Below are 19,207 nucleotides of genomic sequence, written 5' to 3' on the forward strand. Positions count from 1 at the left end.
TTTGGGGGGCTCCCAAATCACTGCAGATGGTGATTGCAGCCATGAAATTAAAAGATGCTTACTCCTTGGAAGAAAAGTTATGACCAACCTAGATAGTATATTCAAAAGCAGAGACATTACTTTGCTGACTAAGGTCCATCTAGTCAAGGCTATGGTTTTTCCAGTAGTCATGTATGGATGTGAGAGTTGGACTGTGAAGAAGGCTGAGCGCCGAAGAACTGAAGCTTTTGAACTGTGGTGTTGGAGAAGACTCTTGAGAGTCCCTTGGACTGCAAGGAGATCCAACCAGTCCATTCTGAAGGAGATCAACCCTGGGATTTCTTTGGAAGGAATGATGCTAAAGCTGAAACTCCAGTACTTTGGCCACCTCATGCGAAGAGTTGACTCATTGGAAAATACTCTGATCCTGGGAGGGATTGGGGGCAGAAGAAGAAGGGGATGACAGAGGATGAGATGGCTGGATGGCATCATGGACTCAATGGACGTGAGTCTGAGTGAACTCCGGGAGTTGGTGATGGACAGGGAGGCCTGGCGTGCTGCGATTCATGGGGTCTCAAAGAGTCGGACACAACTGAGTGACTGAACTGAACTGAATTGATCCTTGAGTTAAACGTGGAAAATGGTCAAGAGGGGCAGTGCTGATGTTAAAAAATTGATCCTTGAGTTAAATGTGGAAAATGGTCAAGAGGGGCAAAACAAATACAATATTGTAAAGTAATTAGCCTCCAATTAAAATAAATAAATTTAAATTAAAAAAATAAAAATTAGAAAAAAAAAAAGAAGAGCAGTTTGGCAGGGATGGGATGCCTGGTTTGGGTCAACTATGGATTAAGCTCAATGAAATCAGCTCTATGGTTGCTGCAGAAATCAAGGTGTGAAAGAATAAGAAGAATTAGAGTGGAAAGTGCATTGGTCAGGTTGGAGATCTTGCCCTGGTGAGACTCCCTTCTCAAAGTGTCTACATGTAGCTTCACACAAGATGATACTGGCTTCTCTGACCCAGGCCAACTCTGATGGGACCAGGAGTAGACACTTGATCTAAGGAGAACAGATCAGATTCTCTCAGAAACGCTAGTGAGACAATGGAAAGTAATTTTCAAGATGGCGGTTGGTCCTAAAGGAAGGTCTCGTGGAGAAAGAGTTACTGTGGAAGGCAGGGAAGGGCATATTAGCTGATTAAACAGGCATATTATGAAGAGGGCTTCCCAGGTGGCGCTAGTGGTAAAGAATCTGCCTGCGAGTGCAGGAGACGCAAGAGATGCAGGTCTGATCCTTGGGTGGGGAAGACACCCTGAAGTGAGAAATGGCAGCCCACTCCAGTATTCGTGCCTGGAAAATTTCATGGGCTGAGGAGCCTGGTGGACTACAGTCCACGGGGTCACAAAGAGTCAGACAGAACCGAGCCACTGAGCACCTATGTATGCAGAAGGATACAGCATAGTATGAACTTGGACTCTGAGGTCTTATTGTCTGGGTTCAGGTGTCAGCTCTATAGTTTACTAGTTATGTGAATTTGGGCATGTTTCTTAAGTTCTTAATGCCTCCATTTCTTCATCTATATCATGAAGATAAAAATGTATTTCCTTATGAACTCGTTTTAAGGATTATGTGAAATATGTATATAGAGGGTAGAAAGTCTAGAGCATAAAACACTTAATAGCTAAAAGAAACATCCAGAGGACTTGGTAACTAACCAGAAGATAAAGAAGAAGGAGGAATCAAAGATGTCTCTAGAAAGAGAAAAATATGGAATAAAACATCCATTGTCAAGTGCAAAACCATCACCAATGGCTACACTTCTGGGAAGATGAAGCAAAGCAGTTTCTTACCCCTTGGTGGTCCGTCTTCTATCTTATTAAGCACAGTTACCTTCAAGTTTTCTCCATTAACCATTAAAAGGTGACCCTCTTCACAGCCAATGTACAGGTCACTTGTTGGAGTCCAGCAGTGCATAGTCGGGTGAAGCAAAGAATACAGATCGTCTTTAGGCTTCAAGGAAAGATTTAAAACCTTGTGTTAAGACAACAGTCATGGCTTAAGAGCCAGAGAAATACTCAACAAAAACAATTTCCAAGATGAAAACAAATTAATATGTCTACATGCATTTATTGGTCCTGCCCTTTGCCCAGAGCTAAATGAACTTCTTCCTGCTCCATTTCTCTCTCTACATTTTAATTTCCTAGGAAAAATATTAGGGGTTTTGGCCAACACATTGAGAGTTCTAGTGTCATAGGTTTTTTTGCAAAAGTCTTGAGTAATAATTTGTATGCTGTTTCTTGGTGGACTTTTTGATATCTTGGATCTAAGAAAGCCATTGTTTAGCGAAAATCACCCCATTTGAAGAAGATTTGGGTCAACCTTTTCTTTCCTGGTTCATGGCAGGGGGCATGAATGCGATTTTTCTATGGAGTGGTTGGCCTCAACCCTCTGCTTAGTTCTCTGTAACGGAGAAGGAGAAGAGGACCCCTGGTCTGGTTCTCAACGCCTCTCTAGTTCATGAAACATCCTACCTGACTTTGATTCCATGGAAAACTCAGAGAGAAATGCACAAAATCTATGGAATGTACCCAGAAGAAAAACTGGCTTTGGGAACTAAAACTAAGGGTCTGTGGCGAATTTTTCCTGTAAAGGACTAAGTAAAAAATAAGCTTTGTGGACCACATAGGTCTCTGTTATATCCCTTTCTTTTTTTTTTAAACACTTAAAAAATATGTAAAAGAACAGTCTTAGCTTGCTTGAAGTCACATAAAGGCAGGTGATAGTTGCTGATCTCTGCCTTAGATGATAATATCTCAGTATTATGTCCCCTATAGCTTTAAATACTCTGTCCAGCAGCGGAGAGGCCATTCCCCCTTTCTGTCCACACAGAGCAGGCCTCCTTGTAAGTCCTGGACCACCTGGTTATCTTCCCAGAGGTAAGATATTTTGGACACGCGCCCTCACCTCTGCCCCGCAGAACACTGATTAAGATTCTGAATTCAGGGTCCTATAGAGTAACATAGCATGGCATTCTTTCCTTTCTATTTAAACAAGTCAAACATACTACACTTTACTTTTATTTATCTATTTACTTATTTGTTTACAACAAAACAGTACTATCTTGGTTTTTTTTTTAATGCTATACTATTATTTAGAATTGCATTAGCTATAACATAACGTCTTTGTTTTCTTTAGGCATCCTTATAGCCATAGGAACAGAAAACATTTTTAATAAGCTAATGGCCAAATTAATAGAATTCTTATATTCTTTGAGAGATTCATATTTACTTCATTCATTTATTCATTCATCTACCAAATATTTACATATCATGCACTGTTCTAAGCACAGGGATGTAGCAATGAACAAAACAAACAAACAAACAAAATCTACCCTCATGGGACTTGATCCTGGTGAGGGAAAACAGAGCAAAAAGAAATTAAGGAAAAAGAATTATATATACATGCATAAATAAAATATTATGTGTTGAAAGTGCTGTGAGAGAAAAATAAAGCTGGGGAAGTTGGAATAGGTCTCATGGTGGGGGAATATGGTAAACCCATATAATAGCCATTTTTTCCATTCAAAACTTGATCATGCAGGCCACCATTGTAATAAATACTCAATTATTTAAATAGCATATATTGCTCTTTAATTTAGGAAAGGTAAGCAGGTGTAGCCCTGCCAAAGTAATTATTCTACTGGATTCCCAACTGATACAAGTTTTTGCATATTAGTATTTCCACAAACATTTACTGGGTGTTGATTATATAGCATGTATTGTACCAGAGAGATCTCTTGTATTACTAAGATTATCCCTCTTCTCAATAGGACAATCACCTATTGAGGGAGAAGTAGTATCAACAAACATCAGAATCAGAAAACATGGTAGTTTATAGCAGAAGAGTATTTAAATATTATAAGAGAACCTACAAGAAAGCAATTTGTTCTTCCTGAAGGAGTGAAGGAAATGGACAGAGAATTGTCATTTGAGATGGATCATGAAATATGAAAGCATAAGTGCTTCATGTATAGAAGCACTTCTCATTATAAGTTTTTTAAAGGCTAGGTCATCTTGTCATCTTTAATGTATGGTTGGTCTATTTCATGCCCTCATAGCCTTGAGTCCTTAGAAAATAAAACTTGAGTCACAATTTAGCCACCCAGTGGGCATTAAAAAGGGACAAAATCACTCAAAAGGATTAAACTGTTGCTGATCAATGACATTTTTGTGGTATCTGAGATTTGACTCAGAGGGAAAAGAGTTACTGACTACCATTATTTAATCTTCATAATTTAAAAGTTCCCTGGTTGTCTTGATGACATTTGACTATAAATCACAAAAAGAAAGACTCTTTCCTAGTATGGCAATGAAGTTGAAAATTTTTTAAAAACCACACGTATCTGGTTCTCATAATGTTAGTGAACATATATGCCTCAGAGGGTGAGGATTAAAACTTGAAATTTTCTTGCCTTAGTATATTAAACTAGTACTGTGTGCAGTTTTATTTAAGATAAACCTGGGCTTGTCTTCCTATTATTTTTTTTCATCAATAAATATGTTCTGTGCCATTTAAAAATAAATGTGATATTACATGGTGTAAGCAGAAAGAATAATTTTCAATTATGGAAATTGAAAATTTTAAAAGAAACGGTGCCGACAAGGGTTTAAAAGTATTTGTTGGTAACACCATATCCTTGCTCAGTCCTCTGGAATCAAACATTTTGATCACTTGAAGACCAAACATAAAATACTCAAGCCCAACTTAATATTGCTTTAGAAAATGTAAGCATCTGAATATGTGTCAGATAGGGGAATTTCTATTTAGCAATTTTTTTCAAGGTCGCTGGAAAAAGAAAACTGGACACTTCAGATTAAATTCACCATCTTGGATACAATTTCTGCCCAGATAACATCTGCCTTTGACTTCCCCCATGCTACTACTGGATACTATTTCTAATGCCCCAAATAAGTTGTGTAATGTGATCCTTGCCCATTTAAAGACCTATTATGTGCTTTTCTACTGTTAGCTCCAAGAGAGATAAGCGGACTATTTAATATTTGTAATTTTATAAAAATCCACATTTGTCAATTTTTAAGACCTTTAAATAGGTCCAATCTTTACTAATTTCTTTGCCATTGGTACTGGGCCACAAGAAATTTCATTCAAAGGAATAGAATCAAGACATTTGAGATCGAAGTTTAGTTACACTTTCATGTGTATAGACATTACTCAATATGTTAGCAATTTTTTTCACCTTATTTATCTATAAGATGAAAGAATTAAATAGTGTCAAAATTGACTTCTAATTTAAACGTAAAATAAATGGCTTTAGTAACAGTCCCTGTATAATTTAGAGATGTCAAGCTTTAATATTAAATTTCTGTTCTCAGGAAAAAATTGAAATGTACTGAGTTACAAAAGTCCTAGGAAAGAAATATGTCTGTTTATTATGAGCATTTTTAAAAAATGGTAACTCCATATTTAAGTATTTAAAGAAGGCATTTCTGTACTATTAAAAGTATAGGCATTTCCTGTACTATTAAAAGAATTACTATTTTCTATAATTTTAAAAAGTGAATAATTGTCATCTTTTACAAGAAATACTAAGAGCATACAATCTTTTCCCTTACTTGACATTGTTTAAATGATAAGAACAATTGCCTGAGTTTTAAATGCTTTATGTAGGATCCATGAAGTTGGTACACAGGGTGAATGATGGGGTTGAAATAGTTGAAAATGTGGCTTCTTTGGTATCAAAAACTAAACATAGAAACATATTTTCCAGTTGTAAATCTTGAAGGCTGAGGTGTTTGTTTTTACTTTGCTGCCCCACTGTGGCTGAGTGTGGTTGCATTTCCAAGGCTAAGACTTGTACTAGTAACAGGAATTAGTTATCTTCTATAATCAGGAAAAGTGAATAACTGTCATCCTTTAGAAGAAATACTATAAGCACACAAATTTTGCTTGCCAGAGACTTTTTCATAAACCAATTATCACAGGGAACTATTTGAAACATCTGTAGCCTAACACTCTGCAGTGGTCAGAAGCATTTGGGAACCTCTACTTCCGTTCTTCTTGGCTGGGAGCTTTCACACAAGTGTTCACACAACGCAGGTTCCAGAGGCGCAGCAGAATCCAGCTCCTTACTTTCACCCCAAAGACCCTGCAGGTGTCACTCTCTGCCCCCGGCCTCCTTCTTGACCATCATTGTGCCTTACTCCCCATCTCCCTGTTCACTGTGCTCCAGCCACAGGATTCTCTTCTCAGCATCTCAAGAATACCGAATTCTCTTCTCTCCCAGGGCTTTCGTACATGCAGTGCCCTCTGCCTGAACACTCTTCCCTCTGCTTATAGCAGGAGGGATGCCCCCTCGTCCTTCAGAGTCATCCTTCCAGAGGCCTTCCTTGAGCAGCATGTTGATCTCTCCCTCCCCTCCACCCCCACCTCCCATTTATCCTGTTGTAACAGTTGCCACATTTTGCAACGATTTGCTGTATCTCTTTACTTTTGGTACTGACGTCGTTGTCTCTCTCCCTAATAGAATGGATGCTCCGAGAGGTGGGCCTATGCCTGGCTGGTCACCACATGACCCTGTTGTCTAAAACTGTGCCTGTTATACACAAGGAGCTTGATAAGTATCTGTTGAATGAAAAAAAAAATGAGTAACTGTTGGCAAACTCCCTTATGAAACTTTCTTCCACTGTTTTCCAGGGCCTCCTTCTCTCCTGGATTTTCTCCTATTTCTGTGACTGCGCCTCCTCAGACTCCACTTCTTCCTCCTGTCTTTTGCAGACATTTTTGTCTCTGGCTGTCTTCCCTGACACCCTCTCTCTCCTTTCCCTCACCCCCTACCCATTCCCCCACCCCATGCTCCATGCTCCCACTATCCTCTCTGCAGTAATGACTCCAACTTATTTCGTCTCCAGCACTGCCTTCTCTCCGACGCTAGGTCCACGTTGCCTGAGTCCACCTGGCATCCTCACCTGGATGCCACCCAGCACTCCAAAGTCAGTATGTCCAACTCTGAAATCACAGCTGGGCCTCTTGCTTCAGTTAGCAAGGGCCATCATCTTCCTAGTCACTCAAACTCAAACTCAGAACTCTGGAACCTTCATCTGTCATGGTCTCCAGGGTTAATCTGTAATAAAAACCAGGAAGATCCTCTCTATCTTGCCTATCTCATGGGATGGTCATGAAAGCCAACAGGCACACAAGGAGAGGGGCCAGGTCATTACCCTGAAAGTTTCTGCCTCTTCACCCACGAGTCCGGCAATGGCTGACACAGGGAGCACAGGTCCATAGATAGGGTCCTTGGGCAATGACTGGGGAAAAATGACATCTGTCTCGTTAAAAAATGATCCATCTTCCAAAGGCAGTTTTACTGACCTGTAGGGGCAAAAAAGACGTCAGAATAATCAGATTAACAGAAATTAGTCACTGATGGAACTGCTTCATATAAGTGGTAAGCAAAGTGGGAGGTGTTACAACTCATTAAAAAAAAAAAACTAACAGAAACCAGATAAAAGAGTAGATTTAAAACTATTTATCATAAAAGGACAGATAATACACAGTCATGAATCAAGTACATAGGGATTTTTCAAACATTTTAAAAGTTAGTGTCCAAAGCAGAAATTGGAAATGTCAACGCTGCCAGGGGTTAGGCTAGTGCTCTGTGACCAGGTGGGACTGTGGCAGATGTGAAAGTATTTTCCCTCCTGTGAAAGAGTAGAAAAAATATATATAGGGTCTCTACCTAGTTTCCGGGCACAGAGTTCCTGAAACTCTTATAAGTTCCTAAGTGCGTTAGGAGCTTCTTTTGTTCTATTGAGGCGATTCTGGGTGGGCTCCTGAAAGGCTCCTGAATGGGTACTGCTCACCAGAAAGACCAAGCCATGACTAGAGGCTTGGAAGATTCAGCTTCTACTCCCATCTTCCAGAGAGAGCAGAGGAGCTAGAAATGGAGCAAATTGATCATGTAATGGTAGGGAGTCGGGAGAGCTTCCAGGTTGGTGAACACATACACTGGGAGGGTGATGCAGTCTAACCAACTCCCAGAAATGGGACAGAAATTCCTTCATTCAAGACCCTCCAAGACCTCACCCCATGTATCACCATCTGGCTGCTCGTCTGCAGCCTTCATCATATCCTTCAATAAACTAGTAAACGTCAGTAAGTGCTGTCCTGAGTTCTGTGAGTTGTTCTTGCAGATTAATGTAACCCCAGGAGAGGGTCATTGAAATCTCTAATCTGTAGCTGGTTAGTCGGAAATACAGGTAACAACCTAGTCTGCAGCTAGCATCTGAAGTGGAAGGGGGAGGGCAGTCTTGTAGGACCGAACCCTTAGCTTGTGGAATCTGGTTCTATCTCTGGGTAGTGTCAGAATTGAGTCGAATCGTAAACACCCAGCTTGTATCATGGAGAATTGTTTGGTGTGTGTGGGCGGAACTTCCTCCACAATGTCAGAAGTGAAGTGTTCATTGTGAGAGTAAAGGAGACTCATGGGGAAGAAAAACACAGCAGGGAAGAACTAGGCTTTTTCTGACAAAGAAACAGAAAATCTAAGAATTTTTTCTCTGTACCCACCTCCTAAAGCTGGGAGGTGCCACTCAGTTCTAACCAAGAGGGTTTGCTGAATTGTGAGAATTTTGATTTCAAAATTTCAAGAGAATATCATAATCGGGAATTGATGAGAAATTTCTCAAATTTTAAATATTGGTAACTAACTCAAATAAAAACACATGGACAAAAATTAACATATATGTAGATTAAACTCACCTACCTTTACAACCTCTGGTATCAGGAATTTATTTTCAGATTTACCATATATTTATTTTTAAACTATAACATGGTTATAAAGATGAGTTTAGAGAACTCATGGCTTTATGTGTTAAGTTCAAAACATCCTTGGTTCTGTTTTATGAATGATGAATAATTTTGAAAAATCATCACGCAAAAATAGTATTTACCACTCAAATGTAAGGTTTAATTAAGTATTTTCAAATCCTGCTTGTTTTCTGATCCAGAACAATCCACTTACTTAGCCTCTCATTTTATTTTCTTATAGAAAAATCACAACTCAACATTCAGAACTAGAGAAGAATATTCAAGGGAAACAAAAGAAAATGTGATAAATTACTTGCCTGGCCTGGCAAAAATCTGATAGAGGCATTATCCACTTTATGAAAAGGTACAGTGTTGTCAACTCTGCCCTGAGACAGATTTGGCTATTCAATGGATTCGCTTAAAAATGAAACTGAGACATAAAGAATACTGAGGAGAAAGAAGTGCCTCTCTTAGGGTTCTTCAGTTTGAAAACTTTATTAACTAGCTTTACATTTCTCTTTAAGAAGGCAGGTTTTCAAAATCTGCAACTTCAAGAATGTGCATGTCCAATGTCCCCTTAGTCTCTGACTTTGGGGAGTGTGCAGAGGATGGTAGGCTCAGGACCACCTTAAGTCTTTGAACTTTTTTCAACAAAGGTACCGTGATCATCAACTACCACCAGGACATTGGTCTTTTAACTTCTCTTTTACCCAGTCCCATTGAAATAGGCAATTCCATGACTTCACTACATGCAATGACCCTTTTGCTTATAGACAATGTGGCTGAAGATATAATCTATACATTTCCCATATCTAAAATGTTCTTATTTTTGAGACTTCAATTGGGTATCAAAATAATAGGAACAAAAAACATGATCTTTTAGAAATACATTTTAATACAATAGGCATATTTTGAAATGGCGAGGGTAAATACAATTTTGGAAAATTAGACCATGTTGTAATAAGGTTGATATTTAAACTCAATGGGAAATCAGGTTAAAAAGAATCCCTTCAAAATGCAACCAACCACTCCAAAGTATTGGAAAAGATGTTTTAAGATGTGTGTATAAAGCCATTTAATTCACCAAATCGACCCAATCCTGTTACCTGAATGCAAACAAAAATCCCCATTTTGCTATGTTGTAATGAAGTCTCTTACTTTGCTTTGAGATAATGTTCCTGGTTACTTCTTTCGATGGTCCACACAGTTACTGCACTTGGACTTGACAAGCACAGCTGGTGCCAATTCATGGGGTTAAAAGTCATCTGGCTCACATCTACACCAGGTTGTAACTTCCTGCACAAAATGACACCTGATTCCCAGTTCCTGAGACAAAATTGAGTTTGGTGAAAAATACTTCATTTGAATTTCATGTCTTAAGAACATATATCTAATTATTGGGTTGGCCATAAAGTTCATTCAGGCTTTTCCATAAGAGAGAATGAAAACCTGAATGAATTTTTGGCTATTCCCCAAACTTGAAAACAACTTACATAACTTGAGAATTTATTATATAGTTTATTAATCTATTATCTTAACACCAATGTTAAAATAATTATGCTTATAATTACAGTGTACCCTCCTAGGAAAGCAAGACGATTATTTTAAAATATTACTCTGCAATGTCTAGTAAGGCTGTTTCATGCTCCTTATCAAATTTGGATTTGACCCATTTATATCTAGAAAGTGGAAAGTACCATCACATGTGCTGGAAAGTACCATCACATGTGCTGAAAAGTGTAGGTGCCTAAATCGCTTAGTACTATAGATGAGTACTCCTTATAAGTTGAGATGCCCTGTACGCACTGATGCCAGCTGATCATTTACTGAGTTTTAAAAATCATAGTAGGCTTCCCAGGTGGCTCAGCACTAAAGAATCCACTTGTCAATGCAGGAGATGCGGGTTGTAGGGAAGATACCCTGGAGAAGGAAATGGCAACCCACTCCAGTATTCTTGCCTGGGAAATCCCATGGACAGAGCAGCCTGGTGGGCTACAGTCCACGGGGTCTCAAAGAGTCAGACACGACTTAGGGACTAAACCACTACCATCTGTCCCTGGAAGAGACCATAGCTCGGTTACATTGTTTGGTTTTTGTCCCTTTAACAACAAACAAAAATCATAATACTAGTACTTTAAAACAGATCAATTCATTCACCCACTTGAGAGAATATCTTGAATGCCTATCATGAGCAAGATCCTTTGCTAGATAAAATAAACAGAAGAAAAATTCACGTGAGCTGTCCCCTCACAAGGAGCCAGAACTCCAGTTGGGGTTGCGAATTGCAAACTAGAACTAAATTTTGTGGAGTTCACCCTGTTTCTTAGCTCCCTCCTGCTTCCACCTCCTTCCATCCCCATCACAGAGGTCCCATCCATCACATTAACTAATCTCTTGCTGGTATCACTGATTCCCTGGATTGTTTTTACTTTCTGCCTCAGATGCCTGGGAAAACATATCAACCCTGGATGGATATGGCTGAAAACCTGAGCTGCTGAAACAAAAGAACAAATACCACAGGACTATGTTTGTCAGTGATATTATAAATTCATGTTTACCACCAACGAGGACCCTCATATCCTCCTTTGTTTCTCTGGTTGGTTCTCTTTCCTATTCTCTAAAGCGCTGATTTTTAATATTCTCCATTTTCCTGAAGGCTCTAACTCCTCCGGCTCCTTCTTACTCTCAGTAAATGGCCTTGACTCCGATGAAGAAAACAGAGGTTATCAGCTGAAAATTCCTCCAAATTTCTGAGATGGAGTGTGACAACCTGCCAAGTTCTGTATCATTCTCTCCTTATCCTCTTCTGTTACAATGGAAGACATATCCTCCCTTCCGCTTAAGGCCAGTCTTACCACCTGTGCTCTGGACCCTACAGGGCTTGACTTCTTAAGAACATTAGTTTACCCGTTCCTTCTCTTTTGCACCTTTGGGCTCTCCCTCTCTCCTGACTCCTCTCTGTCAACCCTGAAGTGCTCATCTGTACCATCTTTCAAAAAATCCCTCCCCTAATCTCACACTTTCATGTCTCTCTTCCCTTGGAGCCAACCTTCTTGAGTGAGTTGTTTGAACTCACTGCATCCTCTTCCTCACTCCTGTTCTCCCCTCATCCCAGGATATCTGCACCCCATTGCCACCATTCCACTGACATAGATATCTGTCTCCCATCTGTCTGTCTCCAAGATCCACTGATTTCCACCTTCATCCCAAACCTGGCAGGCCCTTTTCAGTCCTTGTCTAACTTAACTTCTGCAGGACTGGACTCCGCTCACCACAACTACCTTCTGGGATGACTCTTGGACTCTCTGTCAACAAAGCTCTTATGTGAAACCGCTAACTGTCAGCCCCATGCTGTTTCTGGGCCCTGGATCACCTGTTCTGCCTAGCTGACTTGCTGGCTGTCTAACTGCATAAGCTTCAACTAACTTCATGGGCCCACTTTGCTTGTACCTCATCTCATGCCTGCTCTACACACCCAGCGCCTCGGGTTGCACTAAGTCTGAAAGTGGGGCGGAGTTAATACCCTATGCAGGGGACTTTTGATTGATGGAGTAAGAGTGGTGGGCAAGTTCCCATATCTTTCTCTCCCCTTCCCAGCCCCTTGTGTCATAGCCCAGGGACTGTCCATGTTCACAGTATTCCACACGGCCTCTCAAAAGACCACCTGTGGGACAGAGCAGCTAAGTGGTGCCCAGTGAATTAATGTGTACTCACATTGGCTCTCTTCCTTCCCTCCCTCCCCCTTTCTAGCTTGCCTCCTTCCTGGAACTGTACTCTCTCCTAAAGAAGGGGCATGTGAGTTTCTGCCTCAGGCTCTGCTTTCTTCAGAATCCAGGCTCAGGTGCATTTTGGAACCTCCATGCCTCTGTCTGTCCTCACTCCATGACTGCTCCTTCTGAATGTCCTATGAGGCCCTTTCCCCTTTCAGCCCCTTTTATTGGCATTCCTCTAGGTTCTGTTAAAGGTTCTCTTGTAGGGGCTCTATCTACTTTCAGCACTCTGACTACTAATCTAACAACTCCCAAATGTTAACCTCCAGCACTCTCTCCTGAGCTCTGGTCCTAGCTATCTAGGATAGAGGCAAACTGCGTCTCTCAAAGTCTGTTCTCCGTTTCTCCTTCCTAGTAACAGAATCCCCTAGTTTCTAACCAGGTACATGGTCACCCACAGTGAGGACCATATTTCCCAGCATGCTTTGTAGCTCCATGTGGCTTGTGACCAAGCTGGCCAGTGGGCTCTAAGTGGTAGTGATGCGTGCAGTTCCCACGCTTTGTGTCCAACAAAGGTTTGTGCTCTCCCCATTATGCTTTTCCCTTCCATGTGGCTCCCAAAAATATATGGCTGGTGCCCCACTTTAGACTAGAGATGAGGGCAACACCCTAGGAGTGTGAGAACAATGGAATAGGGGAGACAGATCCCAGGCACCGATGAGCCACCAGATCAGCCACAGGCTGCTCATACCCAGACTGCTACATAGGAGAAAAAAACTCCTGTCTTGTTTACATTATCTCTTTAGGGTGATTTGGGTTTCTGTAGCAGCAACTGAACCTTAATCCTAACTGATATATCAACTGCCAACTAAACATTACCATTTCTTTATCTCAGGCACCCTCAACTCAGCTTGTCCCAACTCATCTTCCCCAATTGCCTCTTCCAACCTCCCTCCACCCAAGCCTTCTATATCTTTCTGAAAAGCACCACCATGTCCCCAAGTTTCCCAAGTCACAACTCTGGGTAAAACCCTTAACTGTCCCTCTCGCTCAGCACCATGCCCAACATTCAGTCAGTCACCAAGCCCAATGGTGCTGCCTCCTAAACACCTCCCAAATATCTCCATTTTCCTGCATCCCTATGCTCACTATTCTAGTCCATGCCACGACTATCTCTCATCTGGACCACCAAAGCCTCCTAATTGATGTTCCCTCCTTGATGTGACCAGAAGATCTTTATATGTAGACTGATCGTGTTATTTTCACATCCCTGGTGAAAGTCCTTAATAGACTCCCACTGCCTCTATGATAAAGGATGTGCCAACTTGCATGACTTATACAGAGGATGAGTATCCTTTTGCATTAATTATTAATAACATACCCCTTTCATTCTCACAAGTATCCAGATTTGGATGATAAACTCCACAGTCACATATTTACAAGGCTGATCACACACTGGCCTCACACTGTCCCTTTGGGCTTGCCTCTCATGGCTGGTCTCTTGTTTACGGCATTACGACCTCTTAATTAAATCTTCAAATTTGCCATATTTTCTGACCTCCTGGCCTTTGTGCATGCCTTTTCTCTGCTTAGAATCTTCTTCCTCCTCTTCTTCACAAATCTCATTCCTACTCATCTTTTAAGCGTTGTTATGGATGTATTTGTGTCTCCTACAATTCATAGGTTAAGGTCCTTACCCTCAGTATCTCAGACTGTGACCTTATTTGGAAGGAGGGTCTTTCCTAAATGAAATGAAGTCATTTAGTGTGGCCCAACTCCTATATGATTAGTAATCTTATAAAAGGGGAAACTTAAGAGGCAGACATACAAACAAGGAGAATACCATGTGAACATGAGGACAGTTATTCACAGTCAGGAACAGATTCTCCATCATAGCTCAGCAGGAATCAATCCTGCTGACACCTTGATCTCAGATTTCTGCCCTCCAGAACTGAGACAATAAATTTCTGTGGTTAAACCACTCAGTTTGTGGTACTTTGTTAGTGGCAGCCCTAGCAAACTAAAACAATCATTAACAGGTGAGTGAGTAAACAGATTGTGCTATATACCATGGAATACAAAGGAATGAGCTATTGAAACACACAGCAGCGTGGGAGAATGTAAAAATAACTGTGCAGCATAGAAGAAGTCAGATTTAAAAAAACAGTATATAATGTATATGCAATTTTATAAAATGCAAACTAACTCAGAGTGAGAGAAAATACACCACTGGTTCCCCAGGGGTGAAGGCAGGGAAGCAACGGTGTACAGGTATGTGTGCCCAGTCACTCAGTCATGGCCGGCTCTATGAGGCCCCATGGACTGTAGCCCACCAGGCTTCTCTGTCCACGGGATTTCCCAGGCAATAACATTGGAGTGGGTTGCTGTTTCCTTCTCCAGGGGATCTCCCCAACACAGGGATCAACCCCGAGTCTCCTGAGTCCCCTGCATTGCCAGGTGGATGCTTTACCCTGGGAAGCCACATGTATGTGTGGCACACCTGGATCTGAAGGAGCACAGGAAAACTTTTGGAGATTATGGATATATTCATCATCCTGATCATGAATATGGATATATTCATCATCCTGGTTTCATGAATAAGTCAGAAGTCATCAAGTTGTATATATATAGTTTATTATACATCAATTCTATCTCAGTAAAGTTTTATTTTTTTTAAAGTAACTCTACATAAACTAAGTGTTGTTCTCTGAATCTAGATTATTACATTCTTCCATGAGAAATGCTGGTGTGTGTGTGTGTGTGTGCGTGTGTGTGTGTGAGCACTCAGTGATGTCTAACTCTTTGCAACCCTATGGACCGACACCCACCAGGCTCCTCTGTCCATGGAACTTTCCAGGCAAGAATACTGGAGTGGGTTGCCATTTACTTCTCCAGGGGATCTTCCCTACCCAGGGACTGAATCCAAGTTTCTTGCATCTCCTGCATTGGCAGGTGGCTTCTTTAACAGCTGAGTCACCACAGAAGCCCCGAGAAAAGCTGGTCTGTAAGGGGTATTCTCAATCATCTTTGGAACATTCCATATTTCACCTTAATAAGACAGATTTCCCCCAGAAGGAGTCTATATTATGGATAGATCAGTGAGTGCATCTTGAAGGTGGCCACATGAAGTGACCCAGCAAAGACCAGACATGTGTCTTATTAACAAGTATTTTCTTTACAGCTGGAAAATGGGGTATGATGTTCTACTCTCTGAACATATAATTGTTCTAATGTCCCTAAAAGTAATTACTTCAAACTGAGCTCTAATATAGAGACATCTTAATTTCAACATTATTAGAAAGTATAAAATAATTCAAAGGTATCATATGATTTAAGAAAAGATAAAACTTTATGTAATTATCCATGAATTCTTTACCTGACAAAGGAATATTATAACACATTAATAAGGAGAGAAAGACAATAATTAATCTGTTAGCTTTTGCCCTGCCAATTTGCTGCCTGAAAGTGGTGACTATATTAAGCCAATGATTAGGACTGTTATTTGTTTCACTTTTCCTTGTTCCAAATTTTTCATGTAGATGTCCTTTGATACAATCTAGAAGGACAAGATTAAAATGTGACTCAAAGAAAAGAACTCTGCAGGAGGCTGCAACTTACCAGAGGGCCAGTTCAAATTCTGGAAGGGAGGAGTAACTAGCCAGGTAGGTGCCACAGTAACTGAAGGAAAGTAAAGTGTAGTCTAGGAGAACGTTGCCTATAATATAAAAACCCATTATAAGGATTTAATCATGTTCAGATTAACTATAGTCTTATCGTTTAATTTCCCTTATTTAATACTTTTTACATAATTCAAAAGCTTTGGCCCCTAGAATAAGAGATGTATTGACTGACATCTAACACTATTAATAGAAAGTTATGAGCAAACTTCAGATCCATTTTTTAAAGATTTTCGAGTGAATTAAGCCATGAGGTCGCTGTCTTGTGACTGCAGTGCAAAACTGAGTATACTGCACCATGTACGTCCCCATGTGACTTGAAATGGCCCAAGAATAAATACACGAACCATGGTAATTAGAAAAGTTATTCATTCAAACAACTTGAAAACCCTTGAGGAGCTGCCCTAATTCTAGCTTGCATCTATATCTCTGTTCCGTAGGTTATATCTGGCCCTTAGCTTAATATCTTTCGGTCTTTAGAACAACTAAAAAGGTTCTTTTCTCATTTGTACCTGCAGCTGAAGAAATGAAACATGACTTTAAAAGTCTTAGCAACATGTTTAAAATGTGCATAGTGAGGATGCTAATACAGGGAAGTATCTGCTTCTGCCTTCCTTATATGTGAGGCTCTGGTTTCCCCTCCTTTAGCTGCTGCTCCTCAGTGTGGTTCCATAGATGCAAGCTTTGCCTTCTATGTTTGTCTTCTTGACATTCATGTCTTTGTATCACTTTTTACCTCTACCTTCAACAACAATAACAAAAATGTTATCAATTTAACACTCTGCCTAGCAATTATAAGCTTTTAAATAATTGTGACCTTGATAAGCAGAAAAACTTCATCTCAGTTTAAGAAACTCTTATAAATGAATGTTGAAAAAGAAATAAAATGAATATTGAGATGGAAGACTTTATGCTTTTGGACATTGCTAGTCTTGTGGTTTGGACAAGTTCTTTTTCCACTGCTCTATCAGAATATCTATCTTTTTTCCTTATCAATTCATAAATGGTCTGAAAATACTTGGTCATATTTGTTCAAATATTTCCCTCAGTTTGTTGTTTGCTTTTTAATTTTTATGGTATTTTAGATGTTCACAAGTTTTAAATTTGTATGTAATCAAAAACATGTCTATTCTAAGTTGCACCCTTTATGTGAAAAGTTCCTCTCCATCCTCAAATTATTTCAATTTTCCACCACATATTTTCTACTTTTCGACAGGTTTGTTGTTTATAATGAGCTCTTATTTTTGTTTGATATAAGTTTTGGTGTACAGTATAACAATGAGTACATAACTTGATACTTCTTTCTAATAAATTTTCTTAACACCATCATTGAATAATCCAGATCATCTATTGTGTGTGTGTGTGTACATGTCTGGGAGCATCTTCATCATATACTTAGCTTTATAGATCCTAGACCCTGTCCCCAGCCTTCAACTCTTCCACTGATGGAGTGATCCCTATACCAACACCAAAATCTACCTGTCTACAGCACCATTATGCTAAGATGGCCCTTGGCCTTGGCATCAACCTCTTTCAAATTATTCTCATTGTCTACTTTTTGTTCTGGATGAACCTTTATTTAAGTACTCCTGGCTCTCTAAAACATGATAAACCTATGATTTACATTCTATGAAGAATATGAGAAATATAGTTATAATAACTATAATTTTCATGCAGAAATATGCTTCTTTATGTTTAAATATTTTATATCAGTGAATTTTATGTTTTTCTTCATTGAGGTCAGTCATATTTCTTCCTTGAAGCATTCCTAAGTGTTTAAATCTTCCAATTACATGGATATTTATTTTGAAATCAGCATCTTACTGGCATTATTTTATTAGTCTTAGTACACTATTATCTATTAACTCCTTTTCCATAGGTATAATTTTTCAGTTTCATATTGGGTTGCATTGGCTGGAAACTCCAAGTTGGTTTTAATATTAGTGGTAACAACAGGTATCCCCAGTGACTTAGTCCTAACTTAATTGTAAATGCTTTTAGAGTTTCATTGTTTAACATGAATGCTGGCTATTGGTTTGAATTAACTTTCATTGCTTGAACAGGGCAACAGCCAAATAATAAAGCTTGGGGAAATTTTAAAGAAGAAGGGTAGTTACATTCATGTACTGCCATACTTTGGAGATTATGGGTTTGGCTTCAGACCAGTGCAATAAAGCAAATATTGCATAGAGAAAGTCACAAGATTTTTTTGGTTTCCCAGTACATATAAAAGTTATATTTAAACTATACTATAGTCTAGTATCCAAGTACTGCATTTCAGACTCTTTTGTTGACCATGATGGCTACTCCATTTCTTCTGAGGGATTCCTGCCTGCAGTAGTAGATGTAATGGTCATCTGAGTTAAATTCACCCATTCCAGTCCATTTTAGTTCGCTGATTCCTAGAATGTCGACATTCACCCTTGTCATCTCTTGTTTGACCACTTCCAATTTGCCTTGATTCATGGACCTGACATTCCAGGTTCCTATGCAATATTGCTCTTTACAGCATCGGATCTTGCTTCTATCACTAGTCACATGCACAACTGGGTATTGTTTTTGTTTTGGCTCCATCCCTTCATTCTTTCTCGAGTTACTTCTCCACTGATCTCCAGTAGCATATTGGGCACCTAATGACCTGGGGAGTTCCTCTTTCGGTATCCTATCATTTTGCCTTTTCATGCTGTTCATGGGGTTCTCAAGGCAAGAATACTGAAGTGGCTTGCCATTCCCTTCTCCAGTCAAAAGCAGAGACATTACTTTGCTGACTAAGGTCCGTCTAGTCAAGGCTATGGTTTTTCCAGTGGTCATGTATGAATGTGAGAGTTGGACTGTGAAGAGGCTGAGCACTGAAGAATTGATGCTTTTGAACTGTGGTGTTGGAGAAGACTCTTGAGAGTCCCTTGGACTGCAAGGAGATCCAACCAGTCCATTCTGAAGGAGATCAACCCTGGGATTTCTTTGGAGGGAATGATGCTGAAGCTGAAACTCCAGTACTTTGGCCACCTCATGCGA

General features: G+C 39.9%; 1 protein-coding gene across 5 annotated transcripts in view; it reads right to left on the minus strand.

Annotated features, from left to right (window-relative positions):
* The window catches only part of CFAP43 (cilia and flagella associated protein 43), a 100,352-nt gene that overhangs the window by 72,061 nt on the left and 9,084 nt on the right, over window positions 1-19,207 (minus strand). For all 5 annotated transcript variants that reach the window (XM_040254374.1, XM_040254376.1, XM_040254375.1 and 2 more), the window contains exons 3-6: window positions 16,134-16,230; window positions 9,964-10,131; window positions 7,218-7,368; window positions 1,830-1,989 (exon numbers count right to left, since the gene is read on the minus strand). In XM_040254374.1, coding sequence (XP_040110308.1) covers window positions 1,830-1,989; window positions 7,218-7,368; window positions 9,964-10,131; window positions 16,134-16,230 — 576 coding nt within the window. The remainder of the gene's footprint in view (window positions 1-1,829; window positions 1,990-7,217; window positions 7,369-9,963; window positions 10,132-16,133; window positions 16,231-19,207) is intronic.

This window comes from Oryx dammah, unplaced genomic scaffold, assembly GCF_014754425.2.
Source record: "Oryx dammah isolate SB20612 unplaced genomic scaffold, SCBI_Odam_1.1 HiC_scaffold_14, whole genome shotgun sequence".
NCBI lineage: Eukaryota > Metazoa > Chordata > Mammalia > Artiodactyla > Bovidae > Oryx > Oryx dammah.